Below are 26190 nucleotides of genomic sequence, written 5' to 3'. Positions count from 1 at the left end.
GACCGGGAGGCTGACGAATCCCTGTCAGTTTTGCCCATGGTGATGTCGGGTTTTCTCCTTCTTTGCTTAAAAGATGACCGAGGAGTAGCGGAGTGTGAGATCTAAGCAGCCATCTTCAGCCACGTCCAGGCCACGCCCCGTGTTTCACTTTTTGAATTTGGCGGCGTTCTCCATCTCCGTGCGTCGCAATGCTTGCAGGAAACAGAGCCCAGCTTCGGGATGAATCGAGCGGAGGACGAGCTGCTCACACTGCGGGGAGACATCGCAGGATCCAGGGGACAAGGTAAGCAAGCTCTTCCTGGATCCTGCGATGCGATCCTGAGTCTGGCTCGGGGTTACCGCTTTTGGTTCTGAAATTCCACCCCGAGCCAGACTCGGGAATACCGCCAGGGAGGTTAATCATTCAAAAAATAGAGCTATAAAATTAAGGCCCCATTCACACTTGGCAGTTTGGATTCCAAATTGTGCTAAACTCACAGCAAAACGTGCAACACGCATTCAAAAAGAATGCCACCCAAATGTGATGTGATTTTGCCTCATTTGTGGCGCGACAGAATTGTCAATTGCGCCAAATGCACATTTTAAAAATGCGCAAAGCTTGTCGACCAAAAAGGTGCATGAGCTTGTGTTTAGTGTGTTTTTGGAGCAGAAGGAGGTCCATTAAAATGAATAATGCTGCTCCAAAAATGCAAAAAAAAGCGGTAAAACATCATTTATATGAGTTTCTTTTTTTTGATCAAAACAAGGTTTATTGAGCATATAAAATATTTGAACACACGTGTAAATAGTGCAACAGGCACTACAATTGCAAATCAATCCAATTGGTATACATAAAAGCATGATATGAGTCGGTAGGGGAGCTTGCTTAATACTTTCTGTTAGGTAGTATAATATTGTGAGGGTGATGGGGGAGAATGCTGGGGAATCTGAAGGGGGACAAAAAGGTTACCACAGAGAAGTCCTCCGCATCACAAGTGGAGGCGTCTTCCATCCATCTGTCCCAGACCTTATGATATTTATTGGGGCAGCCCCTGTGCATATAGAGTAGTTTTTTATATGGGAGGGTATTATTAACCGCTCTGATCCACTGTTGTAATGTGGGGGGGGGGGACCCCCTCATCCACTTCTTGGCTATCTGTAATCTGGCAAGGAACAATGTTTCCTGTAAAAATATGTTGAGGTACTTCTCGCTTTCAGAGAGTGAGAGGAGGCCCAACACACATTGGCGGGGGCAAAGGGACAGTGGGGAGCCCATGCTGTCATGGAGGAACTGAAATTTATATGAGTATCTAACCTGCTTTATGGGTTTGTGGGTGTGTGTGCAATTGGGGCTGATGTTCAATTCACTGTTCTCTCTTAGCTGGCTCCTCACATCTCAGCTCATTTCTCACATCTCAGCTGATTCTCTCCTTTCTCCTTGCTAACTCGACCTGGACTGGAGAAGCAGGGACACAGATATTTCATACTAATAGCCAGTGAGATCCTCAGATTTCACTTTCATAAACCGGGCGTTTGTGCGACAATGAATGAGAGAAGCTTTGTGTGCTGAGATGATCAGTGAAGGACATCTTCTCAGCTAATCATCTTAGTTACCTAAACCCCTAATGATCTGAGATGAGATGCGATCATCAGGATCGCAGCTCATCTCAACTTCATAAATGGACACCAGAGCTGTGGGAATGGCCTGGCAAATCACTGCACTGTTGGCATGTATGAAAGTTTTGTCTGCCACTGGAGGATTCTGCCTCCAGTAAAGATTTCTTCTTCTGTACTTCCTCCAATCACTTCCTTGGAGGAGGAGAAGATTTGGGGGGCTGAGAGGAACACAAAAGCAGCAGCCTGCTCCTAAGCCCCACCCCTGCTGTGCTGTGATGTAGGTCCGCTCCGTGTGGTCACACCACAAAGCTTAGAAGCATTCAGAGGTAGGGACATCCCTCCAACTGCTGGGTTCCCTCTCTGCACACAACCCTCCCTCCCTCTACTCATTTTGCTGAAAGCCAGCCTGAATGAATTATAAGAGTGGTCCCCACACAGAACCTCAGCCAGCCCCCCTCACTATCACCCAACTCCCCTCTCTTGCAATGTCAGCTAGGCCCACCTTTATCACTTAACCACCCCCCCCACAATGTCAGCCAGGCCCCCGCATTATCACTTAATCCCCCCCACAATGTCAGCCACCCTCATTACCAACCCCCCTTCTCCTGCAATGTCAGCCAGAAATCCTCCCTACCGTTACCCAACCATCCTGCTAAAATGGCCAATGCCCCTCAACTATTCCCCACACTCTTAGGAATCCTTTCACTACACTTTCAACCAATCTCCCCTCTTGAACCGCACCTGCAGTCACCTTTTTTTGTTGTTCTTCTTCTCTTCCACTGCACCAACAGTACTTCTCTTAACACCCACTATGTGTGCAGCTCTCCATCTCTCACCACTCACAGCACCTCACCTACACTCCCTCCTTTTAGCACCCATCATGTCCCCCCCCTACTACTACCCTACTACTGCGTCTGTACATTCTCACCCATTCCTGCCACTGTGCTTCTTACTTCTCTTGTTTCTCTTATTACCCACGCTGCTTCACCTCCGCCACCTTGCCTGCGGGCCCATCTGTCACCTTAACCCCCCTTTAACACTGCAACTGCAACATCATCACAGCTGTGCACTACCTTCACCACTGCACCAGCTCTAACCTCTTTCTTATCAATCCTTTACATGCTTTCCCCCGCTCTCACTCTATGACCCCCCTGCTGTTGCCATGGGATTCATTTACTAAAGCTAGAGTGGGCAAAATTAGTCACAATTCTGCAGAGAAACCAACCAGCTTCCAGGTTTTATTGCTGAAGCTTAATTAAACAAGCCAAGGTTAGAAACTGATTGGTTTCTCTGCAAAATTGTAACTAATTTTGCCCTCTCTAACTTTAGTAAATAAACCCCCATACTCCTAAATCTCACTGCTTTCCACCTGCTCTCATTATTGCACCTGAACTCCACCCCCAAAGCTCAAACCACTACAACCTTGCGCATTCGGGAACAGGCACACTTTTGCTTGTTAAAATAAAAAAAGGTGGACAGTGAAATCATGTGCGCAAGCCTACCACCATTAGTGTTAGCTTCAACATGCCTCCCAAAAATACATATTTTGGGTTATAGGGTCAACTAAATGCTTCTGCGCATGTCACTTAGCTTATTCAATATTTCTCTGAGGCTCCAACTGTGTTTTTTTTTTCTTTTTTAGACCCCCATTCCCCCTTCAGCAAAGCATTTTATTATTTCAACCAATTATGGCTGAACATGGTATTTAAGCTTTCATAATCATTTCTTCATAAACATAATGGAAATCTGTTGGCCTACCTGTTTGATTTTGATTGGATTTAAACCAAAGAATGGAAATAATTGCTATAGTGAAAGGGTTCCAACAAAAAGCAGGGTAGAAGCCTTGCTGCCTGAACTCCAAAAGCACAATAAAAGCTCTAAAATGTACACAAACCCCTAATAGGTATAGAATAGTTTTTTGTTCTCTGATAATTATACTTATTGTGCCTTTTGTATTGTATTTTTGATTTTCCCAGTGGCACCATTGTACACCAGGTTTGATGCACGTATACAGTGTAACCAGATTTATATTACCTAGCTTTCCATCTACCTTGCAAAGGCTGTCTCAGCTCCTTCATTTCTCACATGCAGAACACCATGTTGTTTGTGAATTACCGTATTTCCAAAATATGTCCCACATATCACACAAGAGGCCACCAGATTTCTTTTTGCTTTGACCACTGCAACATGTTGCTGTTTCTTCTTTCACCACATAGACACTACCTTCTACAATCTAATATGAATGCTGCTATACTTGTATCTCCTTGTTACTTCATACCTTTCTCTGCTGGTCATCACTGGCTTCCAGTTGAGAATAAAATGTAACTAACTATGTTATGTCTTTAAAAATTTCTGACCTCTCAACAAATTCATCATATCTCCAGCTGCAGCTATGAGCTTGCTTTAACCACTTATTGACAGAATAGGAAATGATTAAATGCATCAGTTTTTTATCCGTTAATGTTCCATTCATGAGATTTGCCTTCACTTCCTGTTCTGTAGGCACAACAGGAAGTAAAAGAAAATTGCTCTAAAGTGAGATAGATCCCTACTGTTCGGTTAAAGTGGAGCTTCACTCACTACAGGAAGTTCTGCTTTTCCACCTTCTCCCCCCTTCTCTGCTATTAGTGGTAGCTGTTTTTTTTCCTGGGAGCAGGTAACTAGTTTTAATGGGTACTCGCTCCCAATTTCCCTTGGAATGCCTAGGCCCCCCTCACCACCTGCAACCTCCTGGCTGCAAGAGCATTCACAATGCGCAGCGTGGCTTGCACATGCACAGTGTAGAGCCCGACTGTGAAGCCACAGTTACAGCCAGCTAGCCGCAGCCAACATAGTGGCACCAGGGGCCCAAATACCAGTGAAAAAACAGCCTTAATGAGGACAGCACCGGATCCCTGGGCCTTTTTTCAAAGTCAGCCGCTACAGTATTTGTAGCGGCTGACTTTTTTCTTAAGTGAAGTTATAATAAAGTCTTGTTTAAAAAAAAAAAAAAAAAAAGTTATACTAACCTGCTCTGAGCAGCCCAGATCCTTGCCTTCTTGGGTCCCCTGCTGGTGCTCCAGGCCCCTCCCTTTCTGCCGAGTGCCCCCATAGCAAGCAGCTCGCTCTGTGGGCACCCAAGCAGGCTCGCTTCCGAGCTGCAGCTCTGTGTGTTCATTCACACACAGAGCCGCGACTCGGCCCAATCCCCCCAATGGGTCCCGCTGCTGCCTCAGCCAATGAAGAGTGAGAGTTCCCGGAGAGCCGAGGCTCCCGTGCACATCACTGAATTGAGATGGGGCTCAGATAAGTATTGGGGGGGCTGAGGGAGCTGCTGCACACATAAGGTTTTTTTACCTTCATGCATAGAAGAACCTTGAGCCTTTAGAAGCACTTTAAAGATAGAATCTGATTGGTTGCATGCACAGGTGATGCAGATTCTGGCTGCTTTAGTTCAAGGCAGGCCATAGATGGTGCAAATGTATTTCTTGCAACTGCAAGTGAATCCGGCAGGCTGGTTGTAACCAAGTTGATTGATCAACATTAACTTGGTACATTCAGCCTGCCCACACACAGTTTGAATCTCGGCTGGTTCCTGCTGAACTGGCTGAGATTTGAACTGTCTATGGCAGGCCTTAGTAAAGTTTTCTAACGCAACAGCTCATTCGCACATCAAAAGCAATATTGTGAGTCCATTGTAGTTATCACATAATGACCTCAGTCGCATTGCTGCTTCATTTGCTAATTTTTTATCTATCGTTGTTCACTTTAATGTGTCTTGTTATTTCCTCCCCATCTGCCACAAAATCCTGCCAACAGTTTGAACTGTGCGACTCAGCAGCTGTAGTGTTATTTATTTCAGTTTTCAGTCTTCATCATAGTTAAGTCTAGTTTTTATTTGTTTGTGCTAATTTTATGGCTTTTACATTGCTCCTTAATTTTGTTTGGCACTTTTATGGGCTGGCAAACATCAGGGCTGAAGCTTTATTGCACTGTGGATGTAATAGAACTCAGGAGTAAATCAATTTGCTAGCGTATCTCCAATCATATCATTGTGGAGTGTTTGGTACAGCGTTAGATTTTCAGAGATTGCTAACTGACTAAGAAGCAAATAAGTGGCATAGAGCGTGCAAGTTTTTTTTTAGTCACATTTAGTTAACTGACACTTTTTAGAAGCATTTTCTAAGAAAACACATGCTATTATCGCTTCCAATGTTATGGTAAATTGCCTTTCTACTTGCTAAAAAACAACCTATATGAATGACATTGTAATATGCCAGAGAGGGCCTGCCTTGCTGACATCAATAATGTTCTTTCCTGTAAAAAGAACTGCTTTCATTTTTCAGCCGTGACCTTTTCGTTACTATCTTCTTCTTTATTTCACTAAGGACAACGCTACCCTTATCCCCCTCCTGAGTCTGTTTTCTTCTGTCTGGATGGAAACCCATTTTTTTCAGTTACAGGCCTCTGTGGAATTGGAGTATTTTTTACCTATGTGTCAATGAAAAAAAAAAAAAAAAAAACAAGGGTCAAAATAATAGGGGGTATATAATTATAATACCCAGACCCATTGTCTGGTGGCTCCAGTTTGGAGTACTTTGCTGTTACTTCACCATGCTTTGGTCTTGATAGCAGGGGATAGAATAAACAATGGAAGTCGTAAATTTCTAATATAAAGCTATAGGCTGTTAATTCATTATTTGATCTTTGATCACAATTTTACCAAGTCATGCATCTCAATAAAAAATTGTGCAAGGGTTAAACCCATAATAATAAACCTCTCATATTTGTTCCTTTTTATCTTTATCTGGTCAGAAATTAAGAGATGTCCTGTGTGCTGTTCTCAATTCCTATGTCATCTCAAGTATCCCAATTAAGTCGCCAAGTTCTTATTCTGGACTACAGAACAATTATTTTTTATATTGTAATGAATAAGATAGGGGGACATTTGTGTCGTTTAGCAAAAGACAACTGTGCAGGGCTGACACCACTTAGTTCACAAAAAGGCTGTGTTTTCAGTCCACAACAGGAGTTAGAAGCTGAGAATATTTCTGGCAGACCAACATGTATTTTTCTGTACTAGCACAGCCTTTAAAAGGGTAAAAGCAGAGCAAATGTGCATGTATTGTAGACATGTACTGCATATGTTTTTTTTTTTGCCCTGACAGAATGACAGAATACAAGTCAAGAAAGCATACAAGCTGGTGTCCATTGAAAGACATGGATGATATGTTATTTATACTGTTGGATGTTTTTACACTCTTGGCAGCCATGTTCCAGCTGTCTAACATCTTCTTGGCAATTATAAAAAGTCTCTTTACGCTATGTTTTGTACTTTAATTTTTTTCAATAAAAATCTATTGAATGTGAAAGAACACACGGAAACCATTGACATTGTTCAATAAAGAAAATTTTTTTCTTGAAATGCAGTGGCTAATCAGAATTTATTTGATTGATTGCTTTGGGTTAGTGTACCTAAAAATTATGACTCAGCCACCTCCATTTATTTTATTTCAATGGTAATTCTCTGTAATTGCACCTTAACATCACCTATAGCATTTATGGCATGTTAGTGAAGTGTTTAGAAAGTGTTAGCTGGGGCAGTGTTAATTTTGGCAGCAAATTTCGTCTGTTTTAGTCTAATGCCCCGTACACACGGTCGGACTTGATGACGGAAAATGTGCGATCGGAGCTTGTTGTCGGCTTGTTGTGGGCTCCATCGGCCATTTTCCATCGGATTTTCCGACACACAAAGTTTGAGAGCAAGCTATAAAATTTTCCGACAACAAAATCCGATTGCGTCAATTCCGACCGTGTGTGGACAATTCCGACGCACAAAGTGCCATGCATGCTCAGAAGAAATTCCGAGACGGAACAGCTCGGTCTGGTAAAATTAGCGTTCGGAAGAGATAGAGCACTTTCGTCAGGCTGCAATAAAAATTCCTTTATTAAGGGCTCAGAACCAAACAAAGAGGGAGACAACGCTGGAGAAACATCATAAATTGGCGAAGCCTTTGACCCCCAGGGCGCACATCAATTATTTTACAACAAAATTGGTGGCCTGAGGAGTCCATATCTAAGGGAGTGCAGTCTGGTCCAGAAGTCCCAGAGATCATGATAGCAGCAGATGACATGTATGTCCCCAGGCTGTGGTCATACAAGAGACTGCATCTTTGTCAGACCAGACTGAACCCAGGCCATCACTCTCTGGTCTTCCTTCCACGCTTCCTTCCCGGCTGTGGCTCTGGTGTTGGAGGTGTGGCAGGAGGAGGAGTAGGACCTGGAGGAGGAGGAGGAGGAGGACCTGGAGGAGGAGGAGAAGGAGGACTATGGGTGAGCTGACAAATGTGGGTTGCACATGAGATTTGGCCCCTCAACCCCTTATTTAGAGCTTCCAAAATTACAAACTCGCATAAGAGTCATTGGCCTTCCTCCATCTGCATAATTTTACAGGCTGTTATGGCAGCAACGTCCTCCTCCACACTGTGGGGTGTTCTAAGGGCCTCAGTAGCCTTCCAAAATAGGCCTATGGCAGCCTCCTCCAGGTTACTCCTCTTCCTGCCACTTTTTCTTTGAAGGCGGAGGGTAGGGACCTGGGTATCGGGCAGCCTGCTTGGCCCAGCCACCTCCTGGCTGAGACTTTCCTGTGTATGAAAAAGGGACATCGTTTTAGTTTTTGCTTCATCAATCACAATTATAAATTAGTACTCCAAACTAACATATATTTAACATCATTGATTGGACAACCAGCAATATTTAGAAGAATGCTATACCTGACTAAAGCTGAGCTCCTCCACATGTTGCTGCCCGGAAGGCCCAGGTTGGATGTCAGAAGCCTCAGCTGGGGGGGAAGGAAGCATGGAAGGAAGAGTGGAGAGTGCTGGCCTGGGTTCACTCTGGTCTGACAGAAAATGCAGTCTGTCATAGTACCACAGCCTGTGGAGATAAATGTCATCTGCTGCTCCTGATCTCAGGGAATCCTGGACCTTCTTGCGCTCCCTTAGATAAGTGCTCCTCATGCCACCAATTAGGATCTTCAAATAGGTGATGTCTGCCATGGGGATCACCGACTTCACAAATTGCAGCAAATTATCCAGCGCTGCCTTCCTCTTTGTTTGGTTCTTATAATCAGGGTGGTTTATCTGCCACAGACAGCTCCCTGAACATATCTATGAAGATTGGCATAAAGTCATGATCCTTCAAGATATCCATTTTAACTGCAAGACACAACACAGGACAAACCCTAATGTCAGGCTAGTCTTCTAAACTTGTCCAAATGCAGGCCTCAATCTAGAAGCAGTATAGGCCCAATTTTAAATCTTACCTTCATTATCACGATCGGCGCCTCTGATACTCCTTCCTCCGCTCACAGATCGTATGTAAGACGCATGCGTGTTAAGCTTTATATACACTGCGCATGCGTGAAACTCTGCCCGCCCCTGAAGTTCTTTCTAGTCTATTCCCCGCCCCTTCTCATTCGGCGCAGTGGAGAAGAGCACATGTCGGAGACACAGCAGGTGTCTGATAATTACACCAACGAGGAGGAGGAGGAGGAAAGCCCGGAGCCTGAAACGTCTGGATCCATAAAGAGACGATTTAAGGCGTCAAATATGTCCTTTGGGGAGATGTTGGAGATGGTGGACATCCTGAAGAAGGCCGACTATGACGGGAAGTATGGACCTTACCCCAACCCCAATGTCAGAAAGGCCAAGATCATGGCAAAAGTAGTCAAGAGTCTGCACCGGAATTTCGGGGTACGACGATCCAAGGATCAGCTCAGGAAGCGGTGGTCGGACCTGAAATTAAGGGAGCACGAGCAGTACAGAAGGATCAGGAGAGTGCTGCAAAAAAGTAAGTAGTTGTGCTGTGTTCCTATTCTTTCTTTTTATTATGTTCGTGCTGCTTCATGTGCTTTTCTTTACTGTTGTACAGTTGAAAATGGCAACTTTCATGTTCACGGGCACATCGTTCGTATGAAACATTGCTCGTTCGGCCTAGAAAACACCATTGTTTAGGCCATATGCATTTGAATACATTTTTTCGGCCCTACTTCTATTCAAATAATTTTGTTGTCTAAATGGGTAAGTATTCAAGCTTGACAAAGGGAAAAAATATTTCTTCATCTTGGAACTCTGCCAAAATAGACAATTGTACCCCACTTCCAAGCAATGTTTCATATTCCTATTTCTGCCATGAAATATCTGTGTGCTAAGTATACCTATTTTTTTTTACATAGGGGAGAAAAGACTCGGAGGACACCCCTCATCCGAGGAGACCACAGACCCCCCACCTCATAAAGAATTGGAGACCCACCAAAGACAACAGGAGGAGGAGGAGGAAGGAGATGTGGTGGAAACTGTCACCACAACAGGTGAGTGTCTGCAACCACAGGCTCAGGTAAGAGATGGATGCCGGCATATTTATAATACATGGTGTGTTTTTGTTTCTATCTTTTTAGGTGATCGTGATGTTGTGGATCCAGGTCATTTCACCTCTGAAAGTGCACAGATCCTAATCGGGGAGATCATGGGGTGTAATGGGGACTTGGAAAACATCCAGAAAAACATCAATGATGTTCAAAAAAAAAAATGAAGAACATCATTGATGTTTTAGGGCGAGTTTAAAACCCCTCCAAATCCCTTCCCTTTTTTGTGCTTTTCGGAATCTAAAAATTTCTCACATTTTTTTACATATTCTCGAAAAGCCAAATTTTGAAGATGCACACAGTGTGTCAACATGTGCTATCTGCCATCACGGGAGATCAATGTATGCGTTTTGGGGGTGCAACCCCTTCCTCAATAATAAAGTAGCTGGGAGGAAGCATGAAGTCAATGAATGAGTCATCAGTTCCAAAAAAGGCAAAATGAAAAAATTATACAAAATATAAAAGTATAATGAGATGTTATAAAGTGCAGTGCAGTTTTATATTTTGTATAATTTTTTCATTTTGCCTTTTTTGGAACTGATGACTCATTGTTTGAGCACTTTGTACTACAAGGTGGTGGGACTGTTCACCATTTATTTATTTATTTGGAGTCACCAATAAGTATTTGCTGAGCTACCACATATGTGCTAGTTTGATACTAGTCCTTTTGCACTGAGATTTTTCTTTTAATAAGTATTTGCTGAGTTACCACATATTTGCTAGTTTGATACTAGCCCTTTTGCACTGAGATTTTTCTTTTCTGTTGTTTCAGTATTTACAATATTTTTTATGTGCTAGTATGATACTAGCCCTCATGTTCATTATACCTTTTGTTTAAATTTTTTCATTTTTCATTCACCTCTCTATACATTTGAGTTAGCCCCTTCCCCTTCCTCTTCCCCCCTTCCCCTTTTTATCACAGCGCAATCACCACTCACTTAATTCATACCACTTTTGCCTGTTTGGATCAGCCATTTAGGTGTTGCAGCAGTGCCCCTTAGCATAGGTATTTCTGACAGCGCAGGAGTTTCTTCATTATTTATCCATTGGCAAGTCCAAGCTGCCATTCCGGAGACACCTGTAGAACCCCGTCTGGGTGATGACTCCACCATCGGACATCCGGCCATTCTTCCCCACGTCCACATACAGGAACTCATAAGTAGCCGACACCACCGCCAACATCACAATACTATTGAACCCCTTGTAGTTGTAATAGTATGACCCAGAGTTGGGTGGTGGGACGATGTGGACGTGTTTCCCATCAATTGCCCCTCCGCAGTTAGGAAAGTCCCACCACTGGGCAAAGTGGGAGGCCACAGTCTGCCATTCCTGTGGGTTGGAAGGAAACTGTGGAGTCAAACAAGAAAAAAAAATGAATCATTTTGCACCTAAACAGGGAAAGCAGATTAGACACAAACATTCTTGGCCAACATCAGTATAACATTTCCACTTCATTGAGAGATGAATGCCTAAATAATGTGTATTACTTTGGCCAGCCCCTCCTTACTTACACTATTGACAGCCCACTGGACAGGTAAGAAGTGTCATAATACAAAGATATAAATACACATTGTACACATTTTAGCACATTTGGACATTCTGCTATAACCTATCAACATAATAATAGTATACAAAAACTTTAAACAATACCATTTGAAAGTATACAGGCAGGCCCTTACACTACATGCTTTGGGGAATTCATCCATAATATGACCACAAAAGAGATGGATATAGTGTGTATGGGTTTGGCAAAGTCAGCAGATAGATGATTGAGGATAGACAGAGAATTGGTATCAGCTGACTTAGCAGTTGTGGGAAGGGAGGGTTCCAAATGATTTGGGGACCCCCCAAAAAAAGCCTCTGGCACTCTGCCTGAATTTAAAGCACAATTCACATTTTTAAACATTTTAGGGGGTTTTTATTGTAAAGCACTACTATGGATCTGATAAAATACATTGTTAAGTGACTACATGAGGTGAATATAGGGCCAGGAGAGCATGCTGGGGAGATAAGTGAAGGCAAATATGCATGAAGGACAAAAAAAATAAGTACATAAAAATCCAGCATGCATGAGGACAAAGGGGACATTTACAGCATATTACAGCCATGGTAATTAGGGAATGAGGAAAGAAATACAATATATTATCAAACATTAAATACAATAAAATGTGATATAAAAGGATAAAAATCTTACATTAATAATATACTCCTTTTGCAGGACCTGTATGATGGCAGAACAGGTCTCTGGGATAATGATCCCCAGAGCCTGGGGGGAGATGACTGTCGAGAACTTGAGGTCCTGCAGGCTTCTCCCTGTCGCCAAGTACCGCAGGGTGGCGACTAGCCTCTGCTCCGGAGTGATGGCTTGCCTCATGCAGGTATCGTTCCTGCTAATATAAGGGGTCAGCAAAGCCAACAAACGGTGAAATACGAGGTCCGTCATCTGTTCCTGAAATCATCAGGATTATTCTCACGGATCTCAGGGAGCAAAGGCATGTGACAGAACTGGTCACGCTGGAGCAACCAATTCTTGGTCCATGAACTCCTCCCCACCCTGTTCATGGACTGGACTTGTGTCAAGGTCAGGACCCTAACACCAAGCCCCCGCACAGCACGAAATCTACGAGGAGTACGTATACGCAACATGGCTAGAAAACGGTCGGCTGCTCAGAACGAAGTAACAGAATGCACTGAAGAACAGCAAGGCCTGTGACGAGCGACCTGAAAAACAGCAATGAGCGGACAAGAACGCACTGAATAATCCAATACGAACTGACTGCACGCACTGAAGACCAGATACAAACCCACAAGCATAAACTGAACAGCAGAAAATGATCTGAAAACCACGAGTCTGAAAAAGTGCGAATCGTCTCTCACCAAACTTTTACTAACACGAGATTAGCAAAAGGAGCCCAAAGGGTGCCGAGCTTGGTTCAGAACTGCCCTTTTCCAGTCTCGTCGTACGTGGTGTACGTCACCGTGTTCTTGGCGATCGGAAATTCCGACAACTTTGTGCGACCGTGTGTATGCAAGGCAAGTTTGAGCCAACATCCGTCGGAAAAAATCCATGGATTTTGTTGTCGGAATGTCCAATCAATGTCCGATCGTGTGTACAGGGCATAAGTCTTTGGAATAAAAAGGCATTTTAGTTTTAGTCCCATTTTAGTCTTCTGCAATTGTTTTAGTCATATTTAGTCAGCTAAATCTCTAGTACATTTTAGTGGACTAAAATCTCCAGTACATTTTAGTAGACTAAAATCATGAGGAAGCCTGTATTGCTGCACAGTGGTCTGAGGAGGCCTGTAATGCTCCACAGTGCTCTGGATGGTGGTCTGAGGACTGTATTGCTGCATAGTTGTCTGAGGAGTTCTGTAATGCTGCAGAGTGCTGTGGATGGTGGTCTGAGGAGGCATGTAATGCTGCACACTGCCCTGGACGGTGGTCTGAGGAGGCATGTAATGCTGCACACTGCCCTGGACGGTGGTCTGAGGAGGCCTTTAATACTGCACAGTGGTCTGAGGAGGCCTGTAATGCTGCAGAGTGCTTTGGACAGTGGTCTGAGGAGGCCTGTAATGCTGCACAGTTATCTGGACGGTGGTCTGAAAGACCTGTAATGCTTCGCAATGCTCTGAATGCTAGTGGTCGGAGGAGGCCTGTAATGCTGCACTCTATGCTGGATGGTGGTCTCAGGTCTGACTTGGATGGCCTGTAATGCACAGTGCTCTGAATGCGGGTGGTCAGAGAGGAGGCCTGTTGTTACGCTGCACAGTGCTGAATGGTAGACATGTGCGATTAGTTTTGTACGAATCGGAAATTCGTACGAATATTCAGAAATTCGTACATTCATGAGGATCCGAAATACAAATTTTTATGCATACAAATTTTGTACGAAATACGAAATTTCGTTTACAAACTTCGGATACAAATTCCGTTACAACAGAATTGAACAAAATAAGAATGTTCGTTAATTACGATTATCCGTTATGATGAATTGAAAAACCCCAGGAAGACAGCACAGCACAGGGATGGTGGGAGCCCCCTCATAATGATAAATTCATCATAACCAACATTTGTAATTGTTACTAAAAGTTAACAAACCTAAAAGTTAAAAACCCAGGAAGTCAGCCCAGCACAGGGATGGTGGGAGCCCCTCATAATGATAAATTCATCATAACGAACATTTGTAATTGTGACGAAAAGTTAACGAACCTAACGAAAATTCGTATTTCGTACGAATCCAAATTGAATTTCGGACACGAATTACGAAATACGAATCAATTCTAATACGAAACGGAATGGAACGAAATTAAACAAATTTATTAACGGCGCACATGTCTACTGGATGGTGGTCTCAGGTCTGAGGGATGGCCTGTAATGCACAATGCCCTGGATGCTACTGTCAGTGGTCAGAGGAGGCCTGTAATCGGGATGGATTTGATTTAAATCAGGTCGATTTAAATCACGATTTAAATCACTAGTAAAAAGGCTTGATTTAAATCAACTCGATTTAAATCATAATTTTTAAAGAGCAACTGTCATCTCTGTTCAGCAGCATCTCCCCCTCTGACCCGCTGTTGACTCACCGACAGTCTCATTCACTTTAATGGGACAACTGGTGATGTGGCAGTGACACAACAAGGTGAGGGACGTGTCGGCAAAACGTGAGTGGATGCCTGTTAATAGGAGCTGCCATGATGCATCTGAAATGACAGGTACTTTTTAAATGTAAGGACTTATTCTTGCTGTAGTTAGAATTTTTAATATTTGCAAACAAAATGAAGGTTTCCTATTTAGAATAGTAAGCTGTCTGGTTAGTAAAACAGCGATATCAGAACCGATTCAATCATACAGTTTGTAGTGTACATAGATTTGCAAAACAATGGAATTAAGGAATATTCTTGAATGTTGTTTTATCTCGTGGTTACTGTGAAATTGTGTGAATGCATCAATGCAGTGTATATTATCTCAGCTTGCAGAGCTTGGATTCATTGAATGAGTTTACCAAAAATGTAAATATTGCAGAATATACAGCTTAATACTACATAACTAAGCTCCATTTCGTGCTGAATAAACTAAATTATGAATGTATTCTAAATAGAAAACTATCTTTAGATAGATTTTTACTCCAAAAGCATTTTATTAAAATACATTTCATAGAAATAAAAAAAAAAATCTGATTTTTTTTTTTTTTAAATCATTGATTTTTATCCACCCTGCCTGTAATGCTGCACAGTGCTGGATGGTGGTCTGAGGGATGGCCTGTAATGCTGCAGAGTGCTCTGGATGGTGAGGAGGCCTGTAATGCTACAGAATGCTCTAAATGGTGGTCTCAGGCAGGTCTGAGGGATGGCCTGTAATGCACAGTGCCCTGGATGCCGGTTGTCAGAGGAGGCCTGTAATGCACACACAGTGCTCACTGCTCTGGATGGACGGTGGCCAGAGGGGAGGCCTCAGCCTGTAATTGTAATGTACACAGTCATACTCACAGTGGGTGCTCTCTGCTCTGGATGGTTATCGTCGTCATGAGTCAGGACTCGCATAGTTGCCAACATTGTAAAAAAAATTTTAGGGACACTTTTTTGGCTGTAGGCGGAGTCACATTATAATTAGGGGGTGGGGGCATGCATTTGTAGGCGTGTCATAGGCAAAAAAACTGCTGTGCGGGCAGCGTCGAAAACTGCGTATGGTTTACGCGGATAGTGGGTGTGGCTTAAATGGGCATGGCTAAAAGGGGGTGTGGTTAGAGTCTGAGATGAATGAAGGATGGAGAGGGAAAGGGGGAGGCAGCAGGCCCAGATCCTACACCACAATAGAAATGTGTATTCCAGAGTTTAACAATCAGCAAATAAAGATACTCCAAACATCTGGTGTTAGCGCTTCAATCATCCCGGCACCATGGTTGTTGTGGTGTCAGGATGATTAAAGTGCATTATTTCTATTATTACATTGTAATATAGAATGAAATCATTCAACTCACCATAATGCAGAATCAGTGGGAGCCCTGAGCGTGTCACCTGCCACTAGACGCCATCTGTGTCCCCATCACATCTGTGTCCCCATCATCAGAGCCCCTTCTTACATCTGTGTCCCCATCAGTCCTCCTTACATCTGTATCCCCATTAGCGGAGCCCCTCCTTATATCTGTGTCCCCATCAGTCCTCCTTACATCTGTGTCCCCATCAGTCCTCCTTACATCTGGTGTCCCCATCAGCAGAGCCCCTCCTTACATCTGTGTCCCCATCAGCAGAGCCCCTCCTTACATCTGGTGTCCCCCGCAGTGGAGCCCCTCCTTACATCCGGTGTCCCCATCAGCAGAGTCCCTCCTTACATCTGTGTCCCCATCAGTGGAGCCCCTCCTTACATCTGTGTCCCCATCAGCAGAGCTCCTCCTTACATCTGGTGTCCCCCTCAGCGGAGTCCCTCGTTACATCTGTGTCCCCATCAGCAAAGCCCCTCCTTACATCTGGTGTCCCCACCAGCGGAGCCCCTCGTTACATCTAGTGTCCCCATCAGCAGAGTGCCTCCTTACATCTGTGTCCCCATCAGCGGAGCCCCTTCTTACATCTGTGTCCCCATCAGTCCTCCTTACATCTGGTGTCCCCATCAGCGGAGCACCACCTTACATCTGTGTCCCCATCAGCGGAGCCCCTCCTTACATCTGTTGTCCCCCGCAGCGGAGCCCCTCCTTACATCTGGTGTCCCCATCAGTGGAGCCCCTCCTTACATCTGTGTCCCCATCAGCAGAGCCCCTCCTTACATCTGTGTGACAGACCTAGACAGAACAGAGGCTGTTGGAGAGGACTGTATGCAAGCCTGTTGCCTTTTGATTATGGGCCCTGGATTTTCAATGGAACAATACTCTTTGTGAGGTGAATGAGAACTCCAGGCTGAACTGTACTAATCGGACTCAGTCGTGTATATATGTATATATTGTATGGGGACACCTTACTGTAGATTTGTGTCCCTGAAGAGGGAGGGGGGATTCCTCCAGCAGCCCCCTGCTGATAAGACTGATTCATTCTGTTGGGACACATCCTGTGAGGAGATGCTGGTGTCATCAATTCCAACTACCTGTGTTTATGTTAATTGAATGAGCTGATGACATTGTCCTCTATACAATGTAGGAGACGGGACGACTCCTATTGGAGCTGCTCTTGTGAGAAATGTCCTGTGATAATTAACTCAGTCTGGGCAATAGGTCATGTCTCAGTCATCTAGGCTGTATAAAGGATTAGTTAATTAGCTCATGTCAATTATGTTAATTAGGTTACAGTTGTATTGTTAGAGGAGGTTCCAACGGCATATAAAGTCTTGTAATTTTGATTCTAAATAAAGTGAGTTCTTGGTAGCAACAAGCAAGTGTCGCCTTGTTTTGTGCTCAGAGAGGTTGGGATATCTGTATACAGACTGGGAGGAAGTGGTATATGACGGAAGCACTCAAGCGGAGTGTGGGACGTTCTGTGACATTGGTGGCAAGCAGCGGGAAAGCTTCCTGCAGTCTGGGAAATTTAAACCTCCACCTGGATCCAAGATCAGGATAGCAGACTTCAGTCACCCCAGCGGAGATATGGACCTGGCATCAGAATTCCCGGGGCTGCTGCGAATCATCCTTTCAACATACACCAGGACTGTGTCTGAGGATGAATACCTGGAGCTTAGGCAGCAAAATCGGGTGGAGCTCTGGATTGCAGCCCTCCGTCTCGCTGGTATAAAACAGGGCAAGTGCTTTCCAACCCAAGAGCAACGGGCCAGTGACCAACGGGCATTGCGGATGGCATTCCTGGGAGAGCAGCCCCAGGAGCAATGGGTGACTGAGTTGGACAGGTTGGTCCAGCAGGAGATAGAGCTGGACAATCGTTATCGGGCTCTGCAATGGCACGCAGAGAAGGGATATTTAGGGGAGACGACAGAATGCTCTCCAGAGGGATATGACTTTGGCGGCCCTGGATTGCTGTGGGAGAACCTTACAGATCTTTTTATGTTTGGCGATGAAGGGGAACCTGACCTTGAGGACCTGAGAGAATATAGAGAGTCTATGCTCGGTCTTGCAGGGGTCTCAGAGCTCAAACCTGATCTGGACCATTTGCTAAGGAAGGAACAGCATCTGGAAAGGGCATACAGGAAACTGCTAGAACAAGTTCAGCAGCATGCCAGAGAATCGGCAGTGGAAATTCCGGAGATTGCCGTCCCCAAACCTGAAGTGCTGACAACAGGGCAGAGCTCTGCTAACCTCTGCCCAGAAATGATAGCATCTTCTGGGTTCCATGGACAGGAGATGGTGAACCTCTATCCCCAGACACCAGTTATAGAGACATGGGATTTGATAGACTTTTCTGCTGAGGAAAAACAACCTGATGAGCCTCCAGCAGAAGAGCTGCTATCAGGGCCAAAGTTCACTGTGTTCTGCCCAGCACCAACAGTGGCTTCGGTCTTCTTGAGAGAAGAGGTAGTCGGCCTTTCTCCCACAACACTGACAGGGACATGTGATTTTCTGCCAGCAGCATCTATGGAGTTAAAACAAACTTCTCCAGCTGAAGATCTGGTAACTGAACAGAGGGTCCAAGACCTCTGTCCCACACTTTTACCACTTCCAGAGACTGGGGATTTAATAGACATTTCTGTAGAGGAGGAACCACCTAGCAAACCCCCAGCAGAAGTGCTGGCAACCAGACAGAGGGTCCAAGACCTCTGCCCCACACCTGTGGCAGTTTCGGAGGCTCAGGGTGAGAAGGTGGCAATCACTTCCCAGCAGCAGATACAGGGGGAGAAGGGAGAGGAGGTGTGTGTTGTCCCTCCCCAACAGTTGGCCAGGGTGGAGGAAGCGGCCTTCCCTCCCCAGCAAAGATCCGTGCACCTGGGAGACAGTACCATCGACATGTCGTCCCAGCAGCCAGATGAGGGAATGGAAAAGGAAGCAGCCGGCTCACCTCCCCAATGGCAGCTACACAGTTTGGGAGTGGAGGAAGCCAGCCTCCTGCCCCAACGGTTAGCCGGAGCGGAGGATGCGGAGTCCCCAGCAGAAGTGCTGGCAACAGGGCAGAGTGCTACAAACCTCTGCCCAGCACTGGCAACAACTACAGAGTTTCAGAGAGGCGGGGCAGTCGGCCTCCCTCCCCAACAGTTAGCTGGAACAGATGGTGTGGGGTTTCCAGCAGAAGGACTGGCAACAGGGCCGAGGACTGCTGGACTCTGCCCTCAACTAACAGAGGATGGATTTCCTGTGAAGGTGGATGGGACTTCAGTCTCCACCTGTATACCCCAGGGATGCTGGGCAGTGGGCCCAGATTCCCAACAGCATGACAGAGTGAGCCCAGTCCCCCTGTCTTCTCTCCAGCGGCAGAAAGGACTCCAGGGAGAAGGGCCAGTCCAGGCCTCTCCCCAGCGGCAGATATGTTCTCTGAGAGAGGCAGAGGTTGGCTGGGTGAGTAATACTCTGTTTGGAACAATTTATTTGGGGTACTGTGTGGGTACAGGCATTAGAGGACTGGAACTACTTACTAACTTCGGAGTCAACCCGTCTGGGGTCTCCTCCTGTGTTAGTCTCCTGCCGAAAGGGGAGAAATGTGACAGACCTAGCCAGAACAGAGGCTGTTGGAGAGGACTGTATGCAAGCCTGTTGCCTTTTGATTATGGGCCCTGGATTTTCAATGGAACAATACTCTTTGTGAGGTGAATGAGAAATCCAGGCTGAACTGTACTAATCGGACTCAGTCGTGTATATATGTATATATTGTATGGGGACTCCTTACTGTAGATTTGTGTCCCTGAAGAGGGAGGGGGGATTCCTCCAGCAGCCCCCTGCTGATAAGACTGATTCATTCTGTTGGGACACATCCTGTGAGGAGATGCTGGTGTCATCAATTCCAACTACCTGTGTTTATGTTAATTGAATGAGCTGATGACATTGTCCTCTATACAATGTAGGAGACGGGACGACTCCTATTGGAGCTGCTATTGTGAGAAATGTCCTGTGATAATTAACTCAGTCTGGGCAATAGGTCATGTCTCAGTCACCTAGGCTGTATAAAGGATTAGTTAATTAGCTCATGTCAATTATGTTAATTAGGTTACAGTTGTATTGTTAGAGGAGGTTCCAACGGCATTTAAAGTCTTGTAATTTTGATTCTAAATAAAGTGAGTTCTTGGTAGCAACAAGCAAGTGTCGCCTTGTTTTGTGCTCAGAGAGGTTGGGATATCTGTATACAGACTGGGAGGAAGTGGTATATGACGGAAGCACTCAAGCGGAGTGTGGGACGTTCCGTGACAATCTGGTGTCCCCCACAGCGGAGCCCCTCATTACATCTGGTGTCCCCATCAGCAGAGTCCCTCCTTACATCTGTGTTCCCATCAGCAGAGTCCCTCCTTACATCTGGTGTCCCCATCAGCAGAGCCCCTCCTTACATCTGGTGTCCCCATCAGCAGAGCCCCTCCTTACATCTGTGTCCCCATCAGCAGAGCCCCTCCTTACATCTGGTGTCCCCCGCAGTGGAGCCCCTCATTACATCTGGTGTCCCCATCAGCAGAGTCCCTCCTTACATCTGGTGTACCCATCAGCGGAGCCTTTCCTTACATGTGTCCCCATCAGCAGAGCCCCTCCTTACATCTGGTGTCCCCATCAGAGGAGCCCCTCCTTACATCTGGTGTGCCCATCAGCGGAGCCCTTCTTACATCTGTGTCCCCATCAGTCCTCCTCACACCTGTGTCCCCATCAGCGGAGCCCCTCCTTACATCTGTGTCCCCATCAGCGGAGCCCCTCCTTACATCTGTGTCCCCATCATTGGAGCCCCTCCTTACATCTGTGTCCCCATCAGTCCTCCTTACATCTGTGGTCCCCATCTGCAGAGTCCATCCTTACATCTGGTGTCCCCATCAGCGGAGTCCCTCCTTACATCTGTGTCCCCATCAGCAGAGTCCCGCCTTACATCTGGTGTCCACCACAGCGGAGCCCCTCATTACATCTGTGTCCCCATCAGTCCTCCTTACATCTGTGTCCCCATCAGTCCTCCTTACATCTGGTGTCCCCATCAGTCCTCCTTACATCTGTGTCCCCATCAGCGAAGCCCCTCCTTACATCTGGTGTCCCCCACAGCGGAGCCCCTCCTTACATCTGGTGTCCCCTTCAGCGGAGCCCCTCCTTACATCTGTGTCACCATCAGCAGAGTCCCTCCTTACATCTGGTGTCCACCTGCAGCGGAGCCCCTCCTTACATCTGTGTCCCCATCAGTCCTCCTTACATCTGTGTCCCCATCAGTTCTCCTTACATCTAGTGTCCCCATCAGCGGAGCCCCTCCTTACATCTGTGTCCCCATCAGCAGAGTCCCACCTTACATCTGGTGTTCACCACAGTGGAGCCCCTCGTTACATCTGGTGTCCCCATCAGCGGAGCCCCTCCTTACATCTGTGTCCCCATCAGCGGAGCCCCTCCTTACATCTGTGTCCCCATCAGCAGAGTCCTCCTTACATCTGTGTCCCCATCAGTGGAGCCCCTCCTTACATCTGTGTCCCCATCAGCGAAGCCCCTCCTTACATCTGGTGTCCCCCACAGCGGAGCCCCTCCTTACATCTGGCGTCCCCATCAGCAGAGCCCTTCCTTACATCTGTGTCCCCATCAGCGGAGCCCCTCCTTACATCTGGTGTCCCCCGCAGCACAGCCCCTCCTTACTTCTGGTGTCTCCATCAGCGGAGCCCCTCCTTACATTTGGTGTCCCCCGCAGCGGAGCCCCTCCTTACATATAGTGTCCCCATCAGTGGAGCCCCTCCTTACATCTGGTGTCCCCATCGGCGGAGTCCGTCATTTATTAAAGTGTTTATAACAGTGACCATACACGCTTTGACAAATCTTTCCTGATAGGAATAATCAATCGATAGTTGACAACACAGACAATTGATATGCCACACATGGGGAAGTGGAATTTGATCAACAGCTGGAAGGTATGATTAACGATAAGTGATTGATCATTTCTCTTTTTCCACTAGGCAACCTCATAATCCTGTCAATCGAAATGCAATCAAATTATTGACCAAATCAGTTCTGCAGACTGATGCAAAATGATAGGTAATTTAATTGTTTATTTTTCATCCTGGCTGATTAACCCAGTTTAATCAACTCTGATCTAAACTGCCTCTAAATCAATCAGAGGGATTCAATCAGTTTTTGGTTTGAGCGTTTGGAATGATCAAATAATAGATTTGAAGTGTGTAAGAGTTGCCCCCCACCTCTGCTGCTCCTCCTGACATATATCACCTGTCTCTTGCTGGGCACCTCTTCTGCTCTCCTGTCATGCCCCTCTATGAAGATGCCAGGCTCTCTTGGTTGGACTTTAAGCAGCAGATCAGCCTGTGGCCAAGACTGTCTTCTGAGCTCAGCCATGAAGTGGGTGCAGAGGAAAAATTGCCAGGCACAGGACCAGGAGGCGCAGGGTGCAAGTTCTCCATCGCAGTCTCACCTCCCTGGCCAGCATGGTCCTCTTGCTGCTGCCAGGTCAATGCATGAAGCACACAGGACCCCACAATCTTTAATCAGTGTCCCCAGGGCCAGCAGAGGATTGGCTGCAGTCCAGCTACATCTCCTCTCCTTCCTTGTGTTCACTCACTGTTCAGTGGAGAGGGGAGGGGCTGATTCATTGGCTGCACGGACCGGCCCCTCCCATCTACACTGAACACAAGGAATGAGAGGAGATGTAGCTGAACACAAGGGGAAAGCGCTCTCGCAGCAGTGCTGGTGGCCATTTTGTTGAAGCCAGGAGCCAGAATTGCTGCAGAGCCAAACATTCCCGTTTTTCCATAAACAAACCCCAAAATCCCGAATCAGGATGGCCTCCGATCGGGACGAGGGTCCCAAAAACGGGATTGTCCCAGGAAAATCGGGACTGTTGGCAACCATGGGCTCGGGAGTGGGACTCTCGTCGGGAGGACTCTGAGGCCTCTATTGCTGGCTGCACAGTCGCTTGCTTGCTGGCAGCGGAAGCAGGTGTAGCTCAGTGGAAACCGGAAGTTAATAAACGTGGTTAACGAAAACGGAATTGATTTTCGTCATAGTTATCGTCAGTGGACGAAAACAAGATGTACTTTTTGTTTTGTTTTCGTCACTGCAAAAATGCCACTGACGAAAATTTTGACGAAAACATTTTCATTGACGAGATTAACACTGGCGGGGGGGCGAGGCAGTGGAGGTTCCTGTATCCAAGAATGCACTGGAAAATGATAGAGAAGACTTTTTCACAGTCTGGCCACATAGAGAAGCGCAACATCCAAGGAGGACCTTCAAGCATTATCCACTTTAAGACCAGACCTTATTCGGACACTTTTTGTTTACAAGTAAAAATCTGTATTTGTGCTAGAAAATGACCCCCAAACATTATATATTTTTGTAGCAGAGGCTCTAGAGAATAAAATGGTGGGTTTTGCAAATTTTTATGTCACACGATATTTGCGCAGCAGTATTTCAAACGCAATTTTACACACTAATGCATAAATACATTTTAATGAATTTCAATGCACATAGAGACAATATAATACACACATTTTTGGTAAAATATAAAATATGGTGTTGCACCGGGTAAATAGATACCAAACAAATCATGCTTTAAAATTGCGCACACTTGTGAAATGGCGTCAAACTTCGGTATTTAAAAATCTCCATAGGCGATGGTTTATAAGCCTTTATTGGTTACCAGTTTAGAGTTACACAAGAGGTCTGGTGCTAGAATTATTGCTCTCACTCTGACGTTCGCGCCGATACCTCAAATGTGTAGTGCAATCGCTGTTTATATATGCGTATGTGACCAACGTATGCGTTCACCTTTGCATGGGGGGATGGATATTTATTTATTGGTGGGACACTGGTACACTGACAGATGTTTTTGTGTACTTGTACACAGAGAGATGTTGATCGTCCACAGGCGGACACTGGCAGATGTTGATGTCACAATGGAACACTATTGCAGATGTTTTTGTGCACTGGTACAGATGTTCATGGGGATAATGTGACACATGTTTTGTGCACTGGTACAGATGTGATGGGACACTGACAGATGTTTTGTGCACTGTGACAGGTGTTTATGGGGACACTGACAGATGTGGTGCTTGGTGTTCTGTGTGTTCTGTGTTTGGTGTTCTGTGTGTGGGGATCTGTGACAGTTCTGTGTGTAAAATAATTTTTTACACACAGAGCTGTCACAGAGCTTGCAGATTCCCCCGCTCCCCCTCGGCACTGAGCTCTAACTGAACTTAGCGGGGAGAACTGACACAGAGACACGTGTGTCTGTTTACATTGTGAAAGCGGTGATGGACACCGCCATCAAGTGATCGGGAGGGCCAATCACAGCGCCCATATAACGATCCCGTCTTGGCTGTGTCTTGTGATCACAGCCATCACAGGATATCGTGGCCGCGAGCGGGCTTCCATTCTGAGGGACGTTCCTGAACGTCCACTCAGAAGGACAAAAGGCTCACCCGGCCGTTTATGCACAGTGGCCAGGCGGGAAGAAGTTAAGGTTAGAACAGAAAAAGTGTACACTGTTATTAAGCTGTATTTCTGAGCAAAATAATGGTAAAAAAAGGCACACCTCTGTTATACATACTCATTCCCCCCATGTTTAAAGACACTGTACAGAAAAAAGTACATGTTGAGCTGCCAGAAATCGAGTTGGCTCCTAACATACTATTTGTGCTGACAATACAGTGTATTTTCTGCACTGAAATCCCAACCAGCATTGTTAGTCCTGCCTGCTGGTCTACAGAACTCTGTTCATTCCCATCTTTGTCTCACTTCACATACATACAATGATTTCTTTCCCAGCAAAACATTGCTGCTGTCTTGACTCCCAAAAGCCTGCACAAGTACGGTGTAGAGAAGGGGCTCTTGGAAGATGTAATTCTGGGGTTCAAGTTGATAGAATCTGAGCTCCCCCTGCAAGAATTTACAAGCCTGGTGATCATGACATAGGAAATGTTCAAAGAAGTGGACAGGGGCAGGTTTTACCTATACCTACTGCTTAGTACATTTTATATGTCCCAATGCCTTTTCGTCTTGTACTCGTACTTCTTGATCTTCCATAGTACAAATCAATTGATGACTAAAAAAAGTAGAGTCTAATAGATTCAAGAAAAATGTTACTCTACAACATAAATCCATAAATATTCAGTTTTCAAGCCAAATATTCTAACATAGTTGAAAAAAACCTCTCTTATTTCTCAAAAAAGAAAATCTTAGTATTATTGGGGAAAAAAACAAAATTTATTCAACACTTACTTTATTCCTATGTTTCAGACTGGAGTCACCCACTCGATCTTTAACCATGGATGCCCCAAAGGGAGTCTACATCAAAGCGCAGACTGGTGAAATCGAGGTTCTTTCACGGAAGGACATTAAATTCCACAGCAATGATGGCATGGTTGGTGATCTTAATACATAAATTAATTTCTCTAACATAATTATTTATAACATCCAAATATACAGAACATAAATATTTCAACACAAAAAATGCCATATTTTTAAAAATTCTACAAGAAATATAGGAAAAAAATGACCATGATCCACTAAATTATGGTCTAAACCATAAGGTGGAAATCTACATGTTAAGATAAATTTTAAAAAAATAGATGTTATTTATGAGATTTACACTTTTACCTAAAGTGTATATGACACTGGGCAAAATAAAAAAATGTATACATACATCCCTGTAACGTAAATAAAAATACCTGTAATCTTGCCAGAAATCAACTCCTAACCCTTATGTTATAGAGATTATGACAGGGAAGGTTTTCTGTAGTTCAGAAAGAAGAACTAGGCAGAGCTGACAACACTGCTTAAGATTTCAGTGCAGCAGAATCACTGTGATGTCAGTTCAAACAGGAAGTTAGGGGCTCACTGAATTTTCAACATGTCAACAGGCATTTCTTTCTTGTTTACTGTGGGGTACAGGATTCCAAGATATTTGGGTTATATTGCCACCTACAGAAAAATATTTAAACACTGACACCCAAAAACACTGATAAGTCTGGTATAACTCCTACACTGCCAGAATGACATAGCTTTTTGATAATGTCTTAGCAGGATGGACCCCTTACCCTCCTGAGAAAATCTTACCCATTTATACTAGCCAAAGATGGACAGAGTAGAAGATAACCAGACAGATTAGGATAAGGAGTTTCACATATTGGAAGAGGGTCTAGAGAAACCCTGGCAG

At 45.1% G+C, this 26190-nt stretch overlaps 1 protein-coding gene across 4 annotated transcripts in view; it reads left to right on the top strand.

The window, feature by feature from the left end:
* SGCG (sarcoglycan gamma) overlaps positions 1-26190 on the top strand; it is a 678395-nt gene that overhangs the window by 623716 nt on the left and 28489 nt on the right. For all 4 annotated transcript variants that reach the window (XM_073613440.1, XM_073613439.1, XM_073613441.1 and 1 more), the window contains exon 7: positions 25272-25395. In XM_073613440.1, coding sequence (XP_073469541.1) covers positions 25272-25395 — 124 coding nt within the window. The remainder of the gene's footprint in view (positions 1-25271; positions 25396-26190) is intronic.

This window comes from Aquarana catesbeiana, linkage group LG02, assembly GCF_042186555.1.
Source record: "Aquarana catesbeiana isolate 2022-GZ linkage group LG02, ASM4218655v1, whole genome shotgun sequence".
In the NCBI taxonomy this organism is placed as follows: Eukaryota; Metazoa; Chordata; class Amphibia; order Anura; family Ranidae; genus Aquarana; species Aquarana catesbeiana.
This window is presented reverse-complemented; position numbering and strand designations above follow the sequence as displayed.